The 14,756-nt window shown below is 41.7% G+C and overlaps 1 protein-coding gene across 1 annotated transcript; it reads left to right on the forward strand.

The window, feature by feature from the left end:
• Positions 1-7,189: 7,189 nt before the first annotated feature.
• On the forward strand, positions 7,190-13,222 carry VMA21 (vacuolar ATPase assembly factor VMA21). The gene is made up of 3 exons (XM_054075895.1): positions 7,190-7,313; positions 9,536-9,645; positions 11,177-13,222. Exons 1-3 carry the CDS (start codon positions 7,207-7,209, stop codon positions 11,317-11,319), a joined length of 360 nt encoding a protein of 119 aa, XP_053931870.1. The 5' UTR covers positions 7,190-7,206; the 3' UTR covers positions 11,320-13,222.
• The last annotated feature ends 1,534 nt before the right edge of the window (positions 13,223-14,756 follow it).

Raw genomic sequence — 14,756 nt, forward strand, 5'->3', positions numbered from 1 at the left:
GTATGCAAAGCCTCTAACTTAATCTCACATTTTCCTGATGATCTTCAATAGCAGCAATAAAAAGCAGGGGTGAACAATTAAATACATGCTTTTCTTCCAGTTGGTTTATTTTGTCTTATCAAACATCAACATAGTAGTTTTAGGTAAAATATCCTCAGAAGATTCCCTAAGAGTTAAAAAATAAATCTATTTAATGCACATATCCGTGACATGTGAGTTCAGGTCCCTCCTTTGCCACCATCTGGATAAGTTTCTATTATTTGGACAGGTTCTTTAGTATCAGTGATGGGAATAAGGGTCCTAAAAATATTTAGCTGAATCTGTTGGGGTTTGACTCATTTATTAGGACCTTCTTAAAGGTCTCTAGTCTCTGTTGCCAGTTGCTCACAGTGCCTGGACAAAGATTTCCCCAGTTCTATTAATAAAAAATGGCAAGAGGTCTGCCAGGACCTGGTTGGTGCCAAAAACCTTTGATTTCTAATTAATTTTGAAGGAGTTTGGAACTCTGAGGCCTAAACAAAATGAGGACTGTTTTTCTAAATTGGATTATTTTCAGAACAAAGAATTTGCATTCATGTCCCTGAATGGGTTTTGGAAGTACTTTTACTCCTATACCGTCCTTTCAAGGGCTTAATGTTAGTAGTAGGCGATGTAATTGAATTATTACAGGTCTGCCAAGAACAGCAGCCTTTGAGAAAAGGTTCACAGATCTGGGGAGAGGGAGGGTTTGCAGCCAGTGTGCACTCAACGCGTATGAATAATAGTAACAACTGTATTTTCACTCTCATTCTCAGACATTTATGATGGACCACAGTCATAGCACCGAGAAGTAATTTTTCATTCTCTGTGTCACTTTTATAACGATCAGTCTTTTCAGATATCCTTTTCAAGTATGTGGGGCTTTGAGGTTTTGTTTTGTTTCCAACTCTGCAAGATGAAGGGAAAATGTGGTCCAATTCTTTGCTGAAATAATGGTACTGGATCCTGAGGGCCAGTGCTGAAGCAGCTGGGAAGCTGTGAGTCTCCCGTTGGCAGGTGTATCATGGGAGGCAGAATGCAAACAGCATCACCCTGCTGTTATATGACCCCATGCATTGAGTGAGAAGGCTGTTAACGTAACAACTTGGCCAACTGACTTCCAAGAAGCAGAAATGCCTTTTAGGACAGAAGGAAAGGCATGTGTTGCTGTAATCCTGCCCCATAGCAAAGGACCCTTTGCTTCTTAGCCTTCAACAATAAGATAGTATCAAAGCCAAAGCAGAATGCTTCACACCAGGCCCTTCTAAAGAACTTATTGGAGATCCGGGTTTCTTCCTGCCTGTTCTGCTCTCAGATATAAGCAGGCTGTAACCCTGCTCCTGAGGGTATCTTCTGAAGGACAAGGGCTGCCATCCCAGAGCTAGTAGGCATAAAGTCTTACAGTTCCCATTGCATAAAACATCATCCTTTGTATGACTAGACATTATTCAAGCCATAAAATTCATGCGTGTTTCTGTACTCTGTAAAACCTAGCTCTAGACTTGTCCAGGAAACAACTGCTTTTCCAGTTTATTTGTGTGTGTGCGGTTGAGGGCCACGTTTAATGTTTGTCACACAAGCCCCCGTTATTCAGACTGATGAACCTCTCTTCCCCTGTGGCTCCTAGTGCACTGCAGCCCTGGCCACCACTCACCCTGCCTAGAAGCCAGTGTGCCAACCTCAAACCCTGCTCTGCTGATACAAGGTATTGCCTGGTAGTGTTTGTTCCAGCCACTGTCTTGATTCCAGTGGTGCCTGTGAACGCAGCAAGAGAATATGGCCTTTTTCTGTGTCACCTGCTGCGATCCGGTGCTGCCCAGCTGTCTCTGCTCAGTGCCTGCAGAGCACCAGCTGCTGCAGGACAAACCCATTCCAGGGCCAAACTGGCAAAGATATAACAGGGACAATGGCAGGTAGAGTTCGTGCCCACACCCCAGTCCTAATTGGTTTTCTAGTATAAATGCATGTAAGTTTCTTAAAGAATCAGTTACGGAAGATAAACACCAAATAAATGCAGGAGACCTCATGTAACCCCAGGTGAATGGCTTAGTGCCTCTGCGTCTGCATATAAAGACTCCGGTTTTTGATGGGTTTCCTGGCCATTTAGAATAGCTGAGTTGTTCTGCCTTTGATGAAGGCTTTTTTTCTTGGAAAATTTCTAGTATTAACTAGAAAAAGAATCTCGCCTTTGTGACAAAAAACTTCTGGAAAAAGTAGTATGTAGTTTGTGATCTGTCCCAGCTAAACAATACTGTGAAATTTTATCTAACAATCTAACGTGCAATTAGTTAGATGTGACGTTTTGTATGCATGATCAAGTTACAGTCAAGGAACAGATTTTCAGCTGGTCTCAAGCTCTGAGCTAAACCCTAGATGCTGTGAAATAGAAAAAGCTCTACATGGCCTTGCAGTTGTACACTGGTGCCAGGTATTACAGCAGGCAGACAAACATACCTGTCCCTTTGCAGCTTACTGTTACAGTAGCTCAAAACTGAGATTTAATGAACTCTGTGAGGGTTTCCCAATTCCAAGCACTTTTTATACTCCTTGCCCATAATGGCAAACCAGTGCTGTGAGGCTGCTCCTCTCAGTGTCAGATCTTTCCCAAGCTGCCTGATGTACTGGATTGGACTATCTGGCTGGGTTTTATATTCTGTAGAAGAGGAGTGTTGCTCCTGTAACTCTCCATCTTCACAAAAACCTGATGTATGTTCCAAAGCTAACTATAACCCAACCAGCAGTGGGAGGGACTGTGTTTTCTGTGCATTTGTGCTAACATATATTCTTTTTCAGAAAAGTATCCCCTCCACCCTAAACCTGTAAAAAATATCCACAACACCCACTCTATAGTCAGCATTGTTTGTCAGGGCAGAGGAATAAAATATTGCATACTGGTTTAATTGCACATGGCATGTAAGGCTTTGATTATATTTCCTTCTTCCCTTCAGTATCTGGAGCCTCACCTGTAATTGCTAAGTATGGGTTGACTTACATCAGCTGTGGGAATTAAGCTTTTCCCACTCTGTTAATTAAAGCACCTCAGGTATTTCACAATGCATGTGGAAGGCAGCCGCTTCCATCAGTAGCCCAATGCTTTTTTTGGAAAAATGACAGTAATAATAGTGGGACGTGGAAACTAGACTGTGAGACTTCTAAGCCACTAGCTAATAGAGGTGTCCTAGCTCTTTCTTCTTACTTATCCTAGGATGTGCAACAACAGCAACAAAATCATAAAAGGAAATATACCCCTGTAATGTGCATATAATTGGTTTCTTTGCTAACCCAAAGTATTAACATTACTTAGTGCATTATGTTGAAAATCTGGGCTTTTGTCCTGGAGTATCATGAAGGGTTAGCCAATCCACTCATTTCACCTTTTGTGAAATCCCTCTCTTTCAGGGGTGTAGAGCTTCACAAAACAGATAAATAGAGAGTTATTTGTAGTATTGTTGGAGCCAAGAACGTTGAGAAACTGAAAGAGGAAGAGCTAACATCTTTAATTAGATCAGCTGACATCACTGGAAAAAAATGGGCAGTGTTCCAGCACAGAAGTCCTTATTATTCAGCAAAAGAGATTGAGAGCCCCTACAACTATCTATTTGTTTGCTTAAGCTCTATCAGATGGTGTAATAAAAGATGTTATCATTCCCTACAAATGCCAGCTTTCTTACATAGGAATTGTCCCTCCACACTGCGAATCCAGTCACAAATGTTACATATCCTTCCCCCAACCACAGCAACCATGACTTGAAGTAAAGCCTTGTCTCAGAGCTGCATTTTCTTCTACATCATCTCCTTTGGGGATGAGCTCTAACAACGTAAAAAACATTTGCTAATTCTAAGCAAGTGGTTAACAGCTTCAAAGCTGATGCTGCACAGCAGTGCTTGTTTGTTGCTGGGAAATGTAATTTCAAAAGCCAGACCCTTGGGGTCACTTGGCACTTGTGCAACATCAGGCCTTGTACGGTCCCTCCCCTGCTGCAGATCCTTTTCTGATCATCTGTTTTATATATTCCTTTTTTATACATTACCATGGAAACAAACTTAGAAAACAAAATATTCACAAGCAGGTGGTTTTGTTTTTAAATATTATCTTTGCAGTTTTCACCTTTGTGGCTTTGCACATGTTGGAGGGATTCTTTTCTCCATCTGCCACTAGATGGTATTGCTTCAGCAGGCACCTTCCCGGCAGCTCTGCACCCTCCCTGAGATGCACACCCCAGAAAAGCAGGGGTGCTTCAGCATCCCAGAGCTTCCCATCGCACAGGCTGTGTTCTCAGTCTGGACTTCAAAATGTGCTCACCGCACCAAATGAGCTCAAATAAACCAAGTTCAGCAGTTACACAATGAGTTGTGTTTTCATGTTGCTTTTAGTTTTACAGGCCCGCAATTTACAGTGTCCAGTACCAGTGAAGCTGAGGAGGAAAAGAAAATGCTCCGAGCACTTGGAGGTGTCAAGCCAGTTACCAGACTAACAGGCTTTCTTGCTCTGTTTGCTGGACAAACAGGAATCCCTTCACCTGCCAGCAGTCTTCTCCATAGATCTTAGTGCTGGGCACTGGGACAGTGCCCCAGGAAAGGAATTGCTCTATATGGGCTTCAGTATTTATACTCTTCAAGCATCCCCTTGCAATGGTTGTTGAGGACAGTGTCTTAGAACAGCAGCTCTTTGGTCTCAGCTAACTCGGCAGCTTCTTGTGCTTACAGCACAAGTTTCTGTTTAAGGGTAAATGTTGGATTTGCAACCTTTTTCCAAAAGGTAAAACAGGTCTGTGGTCTACTGGAAATTTCAGAATACTTGATATATAAAACCTGAAGCAAACTGACAAGACTTTGTGTGCTCCAGATCATTTAAAATAACTGACGCACAAGTGCAACTACAAAGCTTTTTTTTCTCACAGTTGCAATTTTTTCTAATAATTTTGTATTTCCCTTATGCGCTCGTGAAAGAAGAGCAGTTAAACATGCAGGAAATCATTCAGCAAAATTGTTATTAGTTTAGTAGATGAAAGCATCAGTGTAATGAGATATGAAGTAATTTTATATTAAAAATTAATTACTTGGGCTGTTAAGCCTTGAGTGATTTGCTATGTTCTGTTGACTGATATGTATCTTTATGGCAAGTTTATACGATGAGACTTATTCCACTTTTATGTTTCCTTGTTTTGTTTTTTTATTATTAACCTGTCTCAGTCGTTTCTTTTCCTACTGGAGAAACAAACAGAAAAGTCATGTACCTAGTGATTAAATGTTCACTGTACCTACACTCAGATTTTACTTAGTCATCTGATCTATATCTTAACTATGCACTGATTTTTTGCCAAATTACTTTTCTTCATCAAGTAATCCCTAAATAAATATAACCTGCTTAAATATTTGGGTTGGATTTTGTGAGTGGATAGATGTTCTTGAGAACTAGCTTGAAGTTTTAAGCTCGTATTACACAGCAAACCTTCCTTCCATTCCCATCCAGCTGGGTATGGTCTCCAAGGCACCCCCAGGTCCACGCCAGCCCTCTCCTGCAAATTGTCTCTCTTGCTGGCTCAGGCAGCAGCGAAATCAAATGAAAGGAGGACTGTCATGTTTTCAAAGAGTGTAAAATCGGTTGGTTTATAGTGAAAGTGTGACCACAAGAGCCAGACCTTCCTCCATAAGCACTGAACAGCCTGTGCTGCATCTTAACAAACAGGAGGGGACTGTTGGCTGAGCAACATTCATTGCCTAAAAAAAAAAGTTTCTAACAAAATTCACCTTCCTTCTCACATCTACTGGAGAAAACATAATAAACGGCCTCACTATTCACAATCAGAAGAGAGAAAGTGCTGCAGACAGTGTTGCTCTTTCCCTCCTGCCCTTACATTCTGGAGCTCCTGGTGCAGTGTGGTGTCCATTGCCTCCAGCCCAGGTGAGGGAAATCATTCTGACTAGGTCTGAGAGCTCAGCTCACAGCAGGAATTACCAAGAACAAAGTGCTTATTTCCTAATCTTACTGCTTGCAAGGAAAAACAACCATTTCTTTTATTTTTTTCTCTTACAGGGTTGTAGGTAGGGATGCCATGAGGGAAAGAAGAGGCCATGATGCTTCCGTTTGCCATGTGGCACAGCACCAAGCAGCAGGGCAGAGGCCACAGCGCTGGGCTACAGCAACGATGGATGTCTACGCGCTGCAGGAAAACATGAGGAAAAAAGTCATGTGTGGAGTTAGTGACTCACAGAATTAAAAGTTTGCATGGATGAGTGGCAAAATAGCAACATGGCTTTACCATAAAAGAGGCAAATATGTTATTGCTGTGGTATACGAGATTGAATTAAATGGCAATGTTTGATTAAACAGCTTCCAGAGCTATTGTTTGGAAGCTTGCAATGCTTTGTGTTCCTGCTAGAGGTGTTCATTGAGTACAAACAATTAATTCCCCTGCAAATGACACTCATTGCATTGCACAAAGATGGTAACACCCTGGGTTTCTGTTGAAAAGCTGGGTTCCAGTCGGTCCCTTGGCGAGTATTTAAGCAGAGAGGGGCAGGTTCAACAGGAACAGGTATTAACAGCTTAGGCAGAGCATCATCTTAGAAATGCTCAGCACTCGGCCACTACCTCCCTCGTAATGGGCAATATAGAGAATAATGAGCAATATAGAAAATATAGAGTAACAGGCAATACAGAGAACAGAGAATAAAGAATAATGGGCAATATAGAAAACAGAGAATATAGAATAATGGGCAACATAGAGAATATGGAATAATGGGCTATATCAAGAACAGAGAATACAGAATAATAGGCATTATAGAGATCAAAGAATATAGGATAATGGGCAATATAGAGAATACAGAATATAGACGAATGGGCAATACAGAGACTAGAGAATAATGGGCTATATAGAGTGAATAGAAAATGCAGAATAATAGGCATTATAGAGAAAAGAGAATATAGAATAATAGGCAATACAGAGAATAGACAAAAATGGGCAATACAGAGAACAGAGAATAGAGAATAAAAGCCAATATAGAGAATGTAGACTATAGAGCTGCTTCCCTTTAGAGAACGCCTCAGCCCTTGCCAGTGTGTTTCTCATTTACAGTGTTTCGTACTGGTGAGTTCACCAAAACCTCTCCATAACGCCTCTTTTTCGGCCCCCCCCGAGCACGGCCGTTCCCGGCAGCGCTGCAGCCCCGCCGCCCGTGGTTGCCATGGAGACGGCACCGCCCCGCGCACGCGCGCCGCCCTCGCTTCCGGTGGCGGCCATGGCGGCTGTGGGGCGGCGTATCCACGCCGTGCCCGTCAACGAGCTCAGGCAGTGAGTGCCGGCGAGGGGAGCGAGAGAGGGACCGGCGGGGCCTGGACGGGGCGAGGGGGGTCTGCAGGCCGCCGAGGGCAGGGAGCGCGAACGGTGCCGCCGGGAGGGCGAGGGCCGCGGGAAGAGAGGTCCCTGCTGTGCTGTCAGTGACAGCGGGAGGGTTGAGGGCCCGGGGAAGAGGGGTCTCTCCTCCTGTCCGGTACCTGAAGGGGGCCTACAGGAAAGCTGGAGAGGGGCTGTTCATAAGGGCTTGTGGGGATAGGGCGAGGGAGAACGGGTATAAACTTGAGAGGGGCAGATTTAGACTAGACATTAGGAAGAATTTCGTCACCATGAGAGTGGTGAGACACTGGCACAGGTTGCTCGGGGAGGTTGTGGCTGCCCCATCGCAGGAGGTGTTCAAGGCCAGGTTGGATGGGGCCTTGGGCAGCCTGATCCGGTGGTATGTCCCTGCCCATGGCAGGAACTAGATGATCTTTAAGGTCTCTTCCAACCCAAACTATTCTGTGATTCTGTCAGTGACACCGAGGTGGCGAGGGCCCAGGGAAGAGGGGTCCCTCCTGAGCTGTTGGTGACACATGGGGCGGCGGTGCTCCCAGGTCTGCCTTGGCCATGCTGCCCAAGCGTGAGCATCTCAGACCAGCCTCGGGTAAAAGCTCTCCAAGCCAAGGTTCTTCTTGGGAATTTCCTTGTCTGGCAAGGGGAAGTGATGGGAGTGTGTCAGAGAAAAGTGTTTGTTGACAGCTGTTAACTTTGGTAGCAGGCTGGAGGTCATCTTGTTCTTCTGTGTGTAGGTGTTAAGTAGAGAATAGCTTCTCATTTCGATAGGGAAAATCTGAATGGAGTTGCGCTTTCCACCTCAACAGACCTTGAGATAAACTGTAGTAAAGGAAAAGATTCCGAGTGCCTTTTTCTTTTTTGAAACTACTTTAAAAAATGGGAGGTATCCGTGCCCATTGCAGGGGTATTGGAACTGGATGATCTTTAAGGTCCTTTCCAACCCAAAACATTCCATGATTCTATGAATATGCTACATGAATGTATGGCAGTACATGATCAGTACTGTGCTGTTGCTTTAGTGTAAAAGCTGTATGTGGCTGCATGTCTTTGTGTTTCGATGACTGTCAGACAGTGAGGGTGTTTTTTACCCCACTTATATTTCCAAAGAAATGTCAGTGATAAAATGTGATTTCAAGCAATATACTATGACACAAGTATGTCTTGATAAAACTTTTTGAAATTACTTATCCAGAAATAGCTGTGGAGGTGCTCTGGAGTTTTAAGATTGTGTATACTTGGCTTGAATTGTTTTTCATGCATATCTGTTTCAAAACCTCAAGGACACATGTCATTGAATCTGTTAGTCTTTGAAAGTCAAAAGGGTGTTGCTTGGCTTACATGTTTACTTCAGCATAAAAATCAGGTAGTCAGCCAAGCAGAGTATGTGAAAACTGGTGGAAGCACATACAAACCCACACTGTATGTGATGTTTTGTAGACATAAAACCTGTTCTAGCTGCACAAGTTCAGGGAGACCTTACCAAGTACATAATACTTCAGTGTGATTCTCTTGCTCAAGGCCTTCTAGGTTCAGGCCTGTGAAGGCAAAAAAAAAGTTGCTAATGTTTAGGTGTATTGGCTCCATTTTCTGACTATTGCTATAGTTATTTCAACGTTCTCAGTGGAAACTGAGGAATTATTTTAAATAGAGGAACGATATCTGATATAAAGGAACTTCACTTCTGTTAGTGAGACATTACAGTCATTCGGCGTACTTCCCTCTGTGTCTTGGCCTGTTGGATTTGTCATTTTCATAGACTTGTAGGGTTGTGTTTTTTTTAAAAAAAGAGGAAACTTGGCAAGATTTAATGCAGATTACTGTCATATGACAAGTGCATGTGTATCTAATAATAATTTTGTAATAAAGCACTGATAAATATATTAATGTAATCCCCCTCATGTTGTTAATACTTCCAAAGCAAGAACAAAAAAAATCTTAATACTGTTTTTAATCTTGTTTGTGAGCTTTGACTGGGAGGATCATTGCACTGTTTTGAATATTGTGATTTTTCTATTACAGCCAACAAATGCATACTCTGAGTCTTTATCACTTCCAAATTATATATGTACCAAATTCTTGAGAAGTAATTTGGGAGGAGTTCTTGTCTATTTCAGGCATATTTGTTATGACTTTCTGTGTGTAACTTTTCTTATTTATTTCAGAAATGAGGGTTCATTAACATCAACTTTAAGAACACTTCTATTCTTCACAGCTCTAATGATCACATTACCTGTTGGGCTGTATTTTTCATCAAAGGCTTATGTATTTGAAGGTAATTCTGTTTCTGCCAATTAGCGTTACTGTTGAAAAAAAAAAAAAAAGAGGAAAAGCACAATCCTTTAATGGCATCTTTATTTTCCTTCCTGTTTCGAATATTTGTTTCCTTATGAAGACTAAAGGCCTTGTAATGTCTAATTAGAACAGAAAATTATATAAATGGTTTATACATCCTTCCCTGCCTTGTGGTCTGCAATCCAATATTTGCTGTTTGGTATACAGTGTTTTGTACGGGATACAGGTGCATCACTTCCCTGACCCGAAGGGTATCTGATGCCACCCTTCAGCAGGCTTTTGTCAGAATCATCAGGGATATGTTTCCTGCAAGGGTAGCAAACTGACAAGACAGAATAATGTTGTTTACTGGGTTTGGTTTTTGCTTTTTAAAACAGCTGCATTTCTAAGTGTAAACCAGTTATATCATATACCCAGTTTCAGGTATTGAAAGTGATTGCTTGTAGAGCTTTCTTTTAATTTAAAAAAAAAAGAGAAAAGAAAAAAAAAAAAAAAAGGAGAGCTTCTAGTTGTTGGTTTGGAGCAGTTCTAACAACCAGCCATGTACTAGCCTCGATTCTGCAAGGCTTTAATAACCTCCTAATACTGTTGGAGTAAAGTATGTCCTTCTAAAGCAGAGGAGAGGGAGAGAGGGAGGGAAGGAGAAAGCAGCTGCTTTTAAGAGCGGTTTGTGAGTACAGGACTGAGTTGTTCCAAGATGATTCTCCTTTGGTGTGTACTGCTGTATGTAGTTCTGAAGGCTAAAGCTGAAAGCTTGCTAAGTAACTTTCAAGATCCTATTTAGCATGGGTTTTATTTTTTTGCCTGAGCTGTAGCGAGCCTTAACTTTGCCATGTCAGTTAATGGCAAGATCTGCTGGCACTGATAGGCTTGGGTTTGTGTTTGGAGGGTGATATTTTTGGTGTGGTGTAACGTGTGGGGTTTTGTTTGGTTACTTTGGTTTTTTATGTGGTTTTTTTTTTTTTTAAAGAGTGAAGAGAAATTACATTTTTGCATTTGGTCTTCTGATATTTGAGGGCTTATTTCATGTGAGATACATTCCTGTATCTTAACTGCTGAAGAATTGTTGTTTTGCGGCCTAAATATAGAAGGTAGAAGTCCTCTAAATTTAGTTGTTGTTCCACAGTTTTATCCTGTTATGGCAAATAAATTATATAATTATTTCCCACCTCCATTTTCCTGCCCCACAAAGAGAGCAACATCTATGAAAAAAGGATGCTGAGGTTTATTTGGTGCTGGAAGATAGTAACAGAAAAAGTTAATGTCATAGAACTCTAAACTGACTTCAAAACAAGAATATTTATCTTAAATATTGAATAATTGCAGTGTTGATTTATTCCAGAAATAGTTTCAATGTCTGTAAATATCATGGTGAATTCTTTCTTATGAGCCTTTCTGATCTTAGTCTTTTCATACAGAAGTAAATGTAACTTTGGTCTCTAGGAAGAATTGTGATGTGCTGTTTCAGTGTTCCTAATAACTTATGTTCTTTACTTTCTTTATGTCCTCAGGTACCTTAGGAATGTCCGACAGAGACAGCTATTTTTATGCTGCCATAGTCGCTGTAGTTACTGTTCATGTGGTACTTGCCCTCTTTGTATATGTAGCATGGAACGAAGGTTCTCGACAGTGGCGGGAAGGCAAACAGGACTAGAAAGAAGATCATCATCTTGTGATGCCTACAGACTGTAAATGAAATTTTTGTATGCTGAATGAAAAGCATTCTTCACAATGTATAACGATGTACAAAGATGAGGCTAATGCCTCAGCTCTGGTTAGAATAAGATTTGTGTTCATCTTGAATGTGTACTGGTGTTTTCTTTAACGCTGATGGAAGTTGTTCTTTAGCCAGCCTTTACTACGTTTATCTGACGAGGTCTTCACTTGGAATTAGAATGAAATAATTACATACTTTTGAGAAAAATCCTGTAGCTGTTCTTGCCATTCCTTGTATTTTTTTGGCTTGCTCTGAATATTAGATTGGCATGACAGAAGCATTATATTTTCAAGTAATTAAATTGCTAGTTAAAAAGAGCTACATCACTCACTATCCAACTACAATGGAAAAGGTAGGATTTCACTTTGCTGTGGATAGTTTCCTGATTTACGGGTGTTGTGGTTTAACACCAGCCAGCAACTGAGCCCCACTCAGCCACTCACTCACTCCCCCGAGCAGGATGGGGAGAGAGTCAGAAGAGTAAAGGGAGGAAACTTGTAGGTTGAGATAAAGACAGTTTAATAGGGAACGCAAAAACCATGCACGCAAGCAAAGCAAAACAAGGAATTTGTACGCTGCTTCCTATCAGCAGGCAGGTGTTCAGCCATCTCCAGGGAAGCAGGGCTCCAGCACATGTAACAGTGACTTGGGAAGACAAATGCCATCACTTCGAATGTGCTCCGTTTCTTTCTTGCCCCAGCTTTATATGCTGAGTGTGGTACCGTACAGTGTGGTATTTCCCTTGGGACAGTGGGCGTCACCTGTCTCAGCTGTGTTTTCTCCCAACGCCTTATGTACCCCCAGCCTCCTCGCTGGTAGGGTGAGAAGCAGAAAAGGCCTTGACTCCCTTTAAGCGCTGTTCAGCAGTAAGAAAAACAGCCCTGTGCTATCAGCACTGTTTCCAGCACAAACCCAAACTGTGGCCCCCTCGCAGCTACTGTGAAGGAGATTAACTCTGTTCCAGCCCAAACCAGCCCAGTGGGACAGGCATACATGGTATATTTCTAAGTGTAGAAGTAATTGCAAAAATTGAGTTGGTTAAAAGCTCAGGTGATGTCTTTCTAATGTGAAATACAAACTTTTTTTTAATTTTTAATTTTTTTTTTTATTACAGTGTAGAATTCAATATTTATTTTCCTTTGGGAAGGATTGTCTTATTACTGCATTTCTCATCTTTCCACTCTTACACAGTTAATCTTGGTGATGCAAAGGAAATAGCATAGCGTATTTTTTTATACGTCTTTACATTTATGTATCTCCTTAGTAATTGCTAAAGGATGTAGTTGGATTTGCTGCAGTAGAGTAATATCACTAACAGCTATGGCTGTTAACAATCTAATGGCTAGTAAAGGAAGGAGCATGAGAAAATAAGCTGTAGCCATCTGCAAATATTGTCCTTTATGGACCAGAATACAAGAGCAATCATATGGAAAATTTGCTTTTCTTCATAAATATTGACTTTTATACTGTGCAGTGATACATTATGTTGATTGGTTGGGTTTTTTTCTTGGTTGCCTGTAGAAGCTTTCTGTAGTCAAACCTCAGTGAGATTTTTGTGTTGTAGGATAACCTGAATTTCATTTCACTGTTGTGCTGTTGTCAGCAAGCTTTTTAGTCTGCACATAAAACATTTCCGAAGGTTCCAGCAATGCATAGAACTGTGTTAACGCTGATGAGTACTGTTAAGCTGTTGTGCTTGAGATTGTTCTGTTCATTTGAGTTTTCATGTTCGTTGTATTAGTTGAGCATTTTTCGGAAGTGTTTTGCTTAATATAGGCTTTGTAATAGTTTTGATGCTGCATTTGTCCATGATTAAAATTAACGAGAACTGAGACAAAAATTGGTTTTCTGTGCTCAATGGCTTTAGGAATGTGTTCCTGAGCCTCATTTGTCTCATCTCCACCCCAGTCCCAGGTGCGCACAAGCATATGCAACATGTCACACTAATGCAAATCAATTTTTACGTTTTGTTTCTGAAACATTAACTTTTCTCATGTAGAAACCCCTTGTCAGGTTGCTACCAGGAAACTGGAGAATGCTGTCATAGTACTTGAAATAGATGCTTAGTTTGTATATTGGCTTCCTCTTCTCCACTATATGAACTGTACATTGTAGAGCAAATACTGCCTCTTAATAAAGAACTATCCTGCAATACAAGATCCAATAAATAAGCACTTGTACTGAACAGTTTTTTAATAATCTATTTAATACTGCTCATGTATAGCACATCTTACAACAAAGGGATCAGCTGTTGAGTAGCTTTTTTTTTTTTAACTCTGCCTATACTTGAGAATAAGTGGGAACATTGCTATCATGCTTTATTAGCTGGGTCTTGTGCTATATCTAATTTATGTTTCATATACCAGAATTCCTAGAAGCTAAGTTAATTTCATAGGAATCAGAGGGAAATATTTGCTTCTTATAATTGTTTAGTTATAAAATTCTGAAAAGTTTGAGCTGTTCTATGTGTGTAGGAGCTATACTGTCTCAGTAATTGCAGGTAATAAGCTCAGCGTTAATCCAGCCGTTGGAAGATCTTTGAAGATGTTACTTTGAGCCACAATCTTTTCCTCAAGAAAAGAGGGAACACACGAGTCTTTGCATAGTAAGAGCTATGTACTGGGTTTTGTGTTGCCTGTGATTGGGAGCTGAAACAACCACTCAGGTAAATGGTGCAATGAAAACAGTCCAGTGGTGGAATTAAACCGTGACTAGGGAGCTCAAAGAACGAGAAACTGCAGCCACACAATATGGACTGTAGGTGAACAAGCTACCCTACCAGGATAATAGTCACAGTTTAAATATTAGTGCTGTATTGTGTTTGCATGGCAATGTTTTTGGTAGTGGGGGGCTACAGGGATGGCTTCTTTGAGAAGCTGCTAGAAGCTTCCCTTGTGTCTGGTAGAGCTAATGCCAGTCAGCTCCAAGACTGACCTGCCGCTAGGCAAGGCTGAGCCCGACAGTGGTGGTGATAGCACCTCTGGGATAATGTATTTAAGAATGGGGGAAACTGCTGTGCAACATCAGCCGGAGAGAGGAGGGAGAACATATAAGAGAAACAACTGTGCAGGCACCAAGGTCAGTGAAGGGGGGAGGAGGTGCTCCAGGCACCAGAGCAGAGATTCCCTGGGAGCCTGTCACGGAAACCATGGTCAGGCAGGCTGTGCCCCTGCAGCCCATGGAGGTCCATGGTGTAGCAGATACCCACCAGGAGCCAATGGAAGATCCCGCACTGGAGCAGGTGGATGTGCCCAAAGGAGGCTGTGACCCTGTGGGAAGCCCACACTGGAGCATGTTTACTGGCAGGACTTGTGGCCCTGCAGGGGACCCACATTGGAGCAGTTCTTGTGAAGAACTGTAGCCTGTGGAAAGGA

Source organism: Cuculus canorus, chromosome 10 (assembly GCF_017976375.1).
Source record: "Cuculus canorus isolate bCucCan1 chromosome 10, bCucCan1.pri, whole genome shotgun sequence".
NCBI classification, from domain to species: Eukaryota; Metazoa; Chordata; class Aves; order Cuculiformes; family Cuculidae; genus Cuculus; species Cuculus canorus.

What these genes read in the sequence shown, in the direction of transcription:
- VMA21 (XM_054075895.1), top strand. Translation starts at nt 7,207, where the DNA reads ATGGAGACGGCACCGCCCCGCGCACGCGCGCCGCCCTCGCTTCCGGTG. An exon ending in CCCGTCAACGAGCTCAGGCA is followed by an intron (nt 7,314 to 9,535) that starts GTGAGTGCCGGC and finishes TATTTATTTCAG; the next exon opens with AAATGAGGGTTCATTAACAT. An exon ending in AAAGGCTTATGTATTTGAAG is followed by an intron (nt 9,646 to 11,176) that starts GTAATTCTGTTT and finishes TTATGTCCTCAG; the next exon opens with GTACCTTAGGAATGTCCGAC.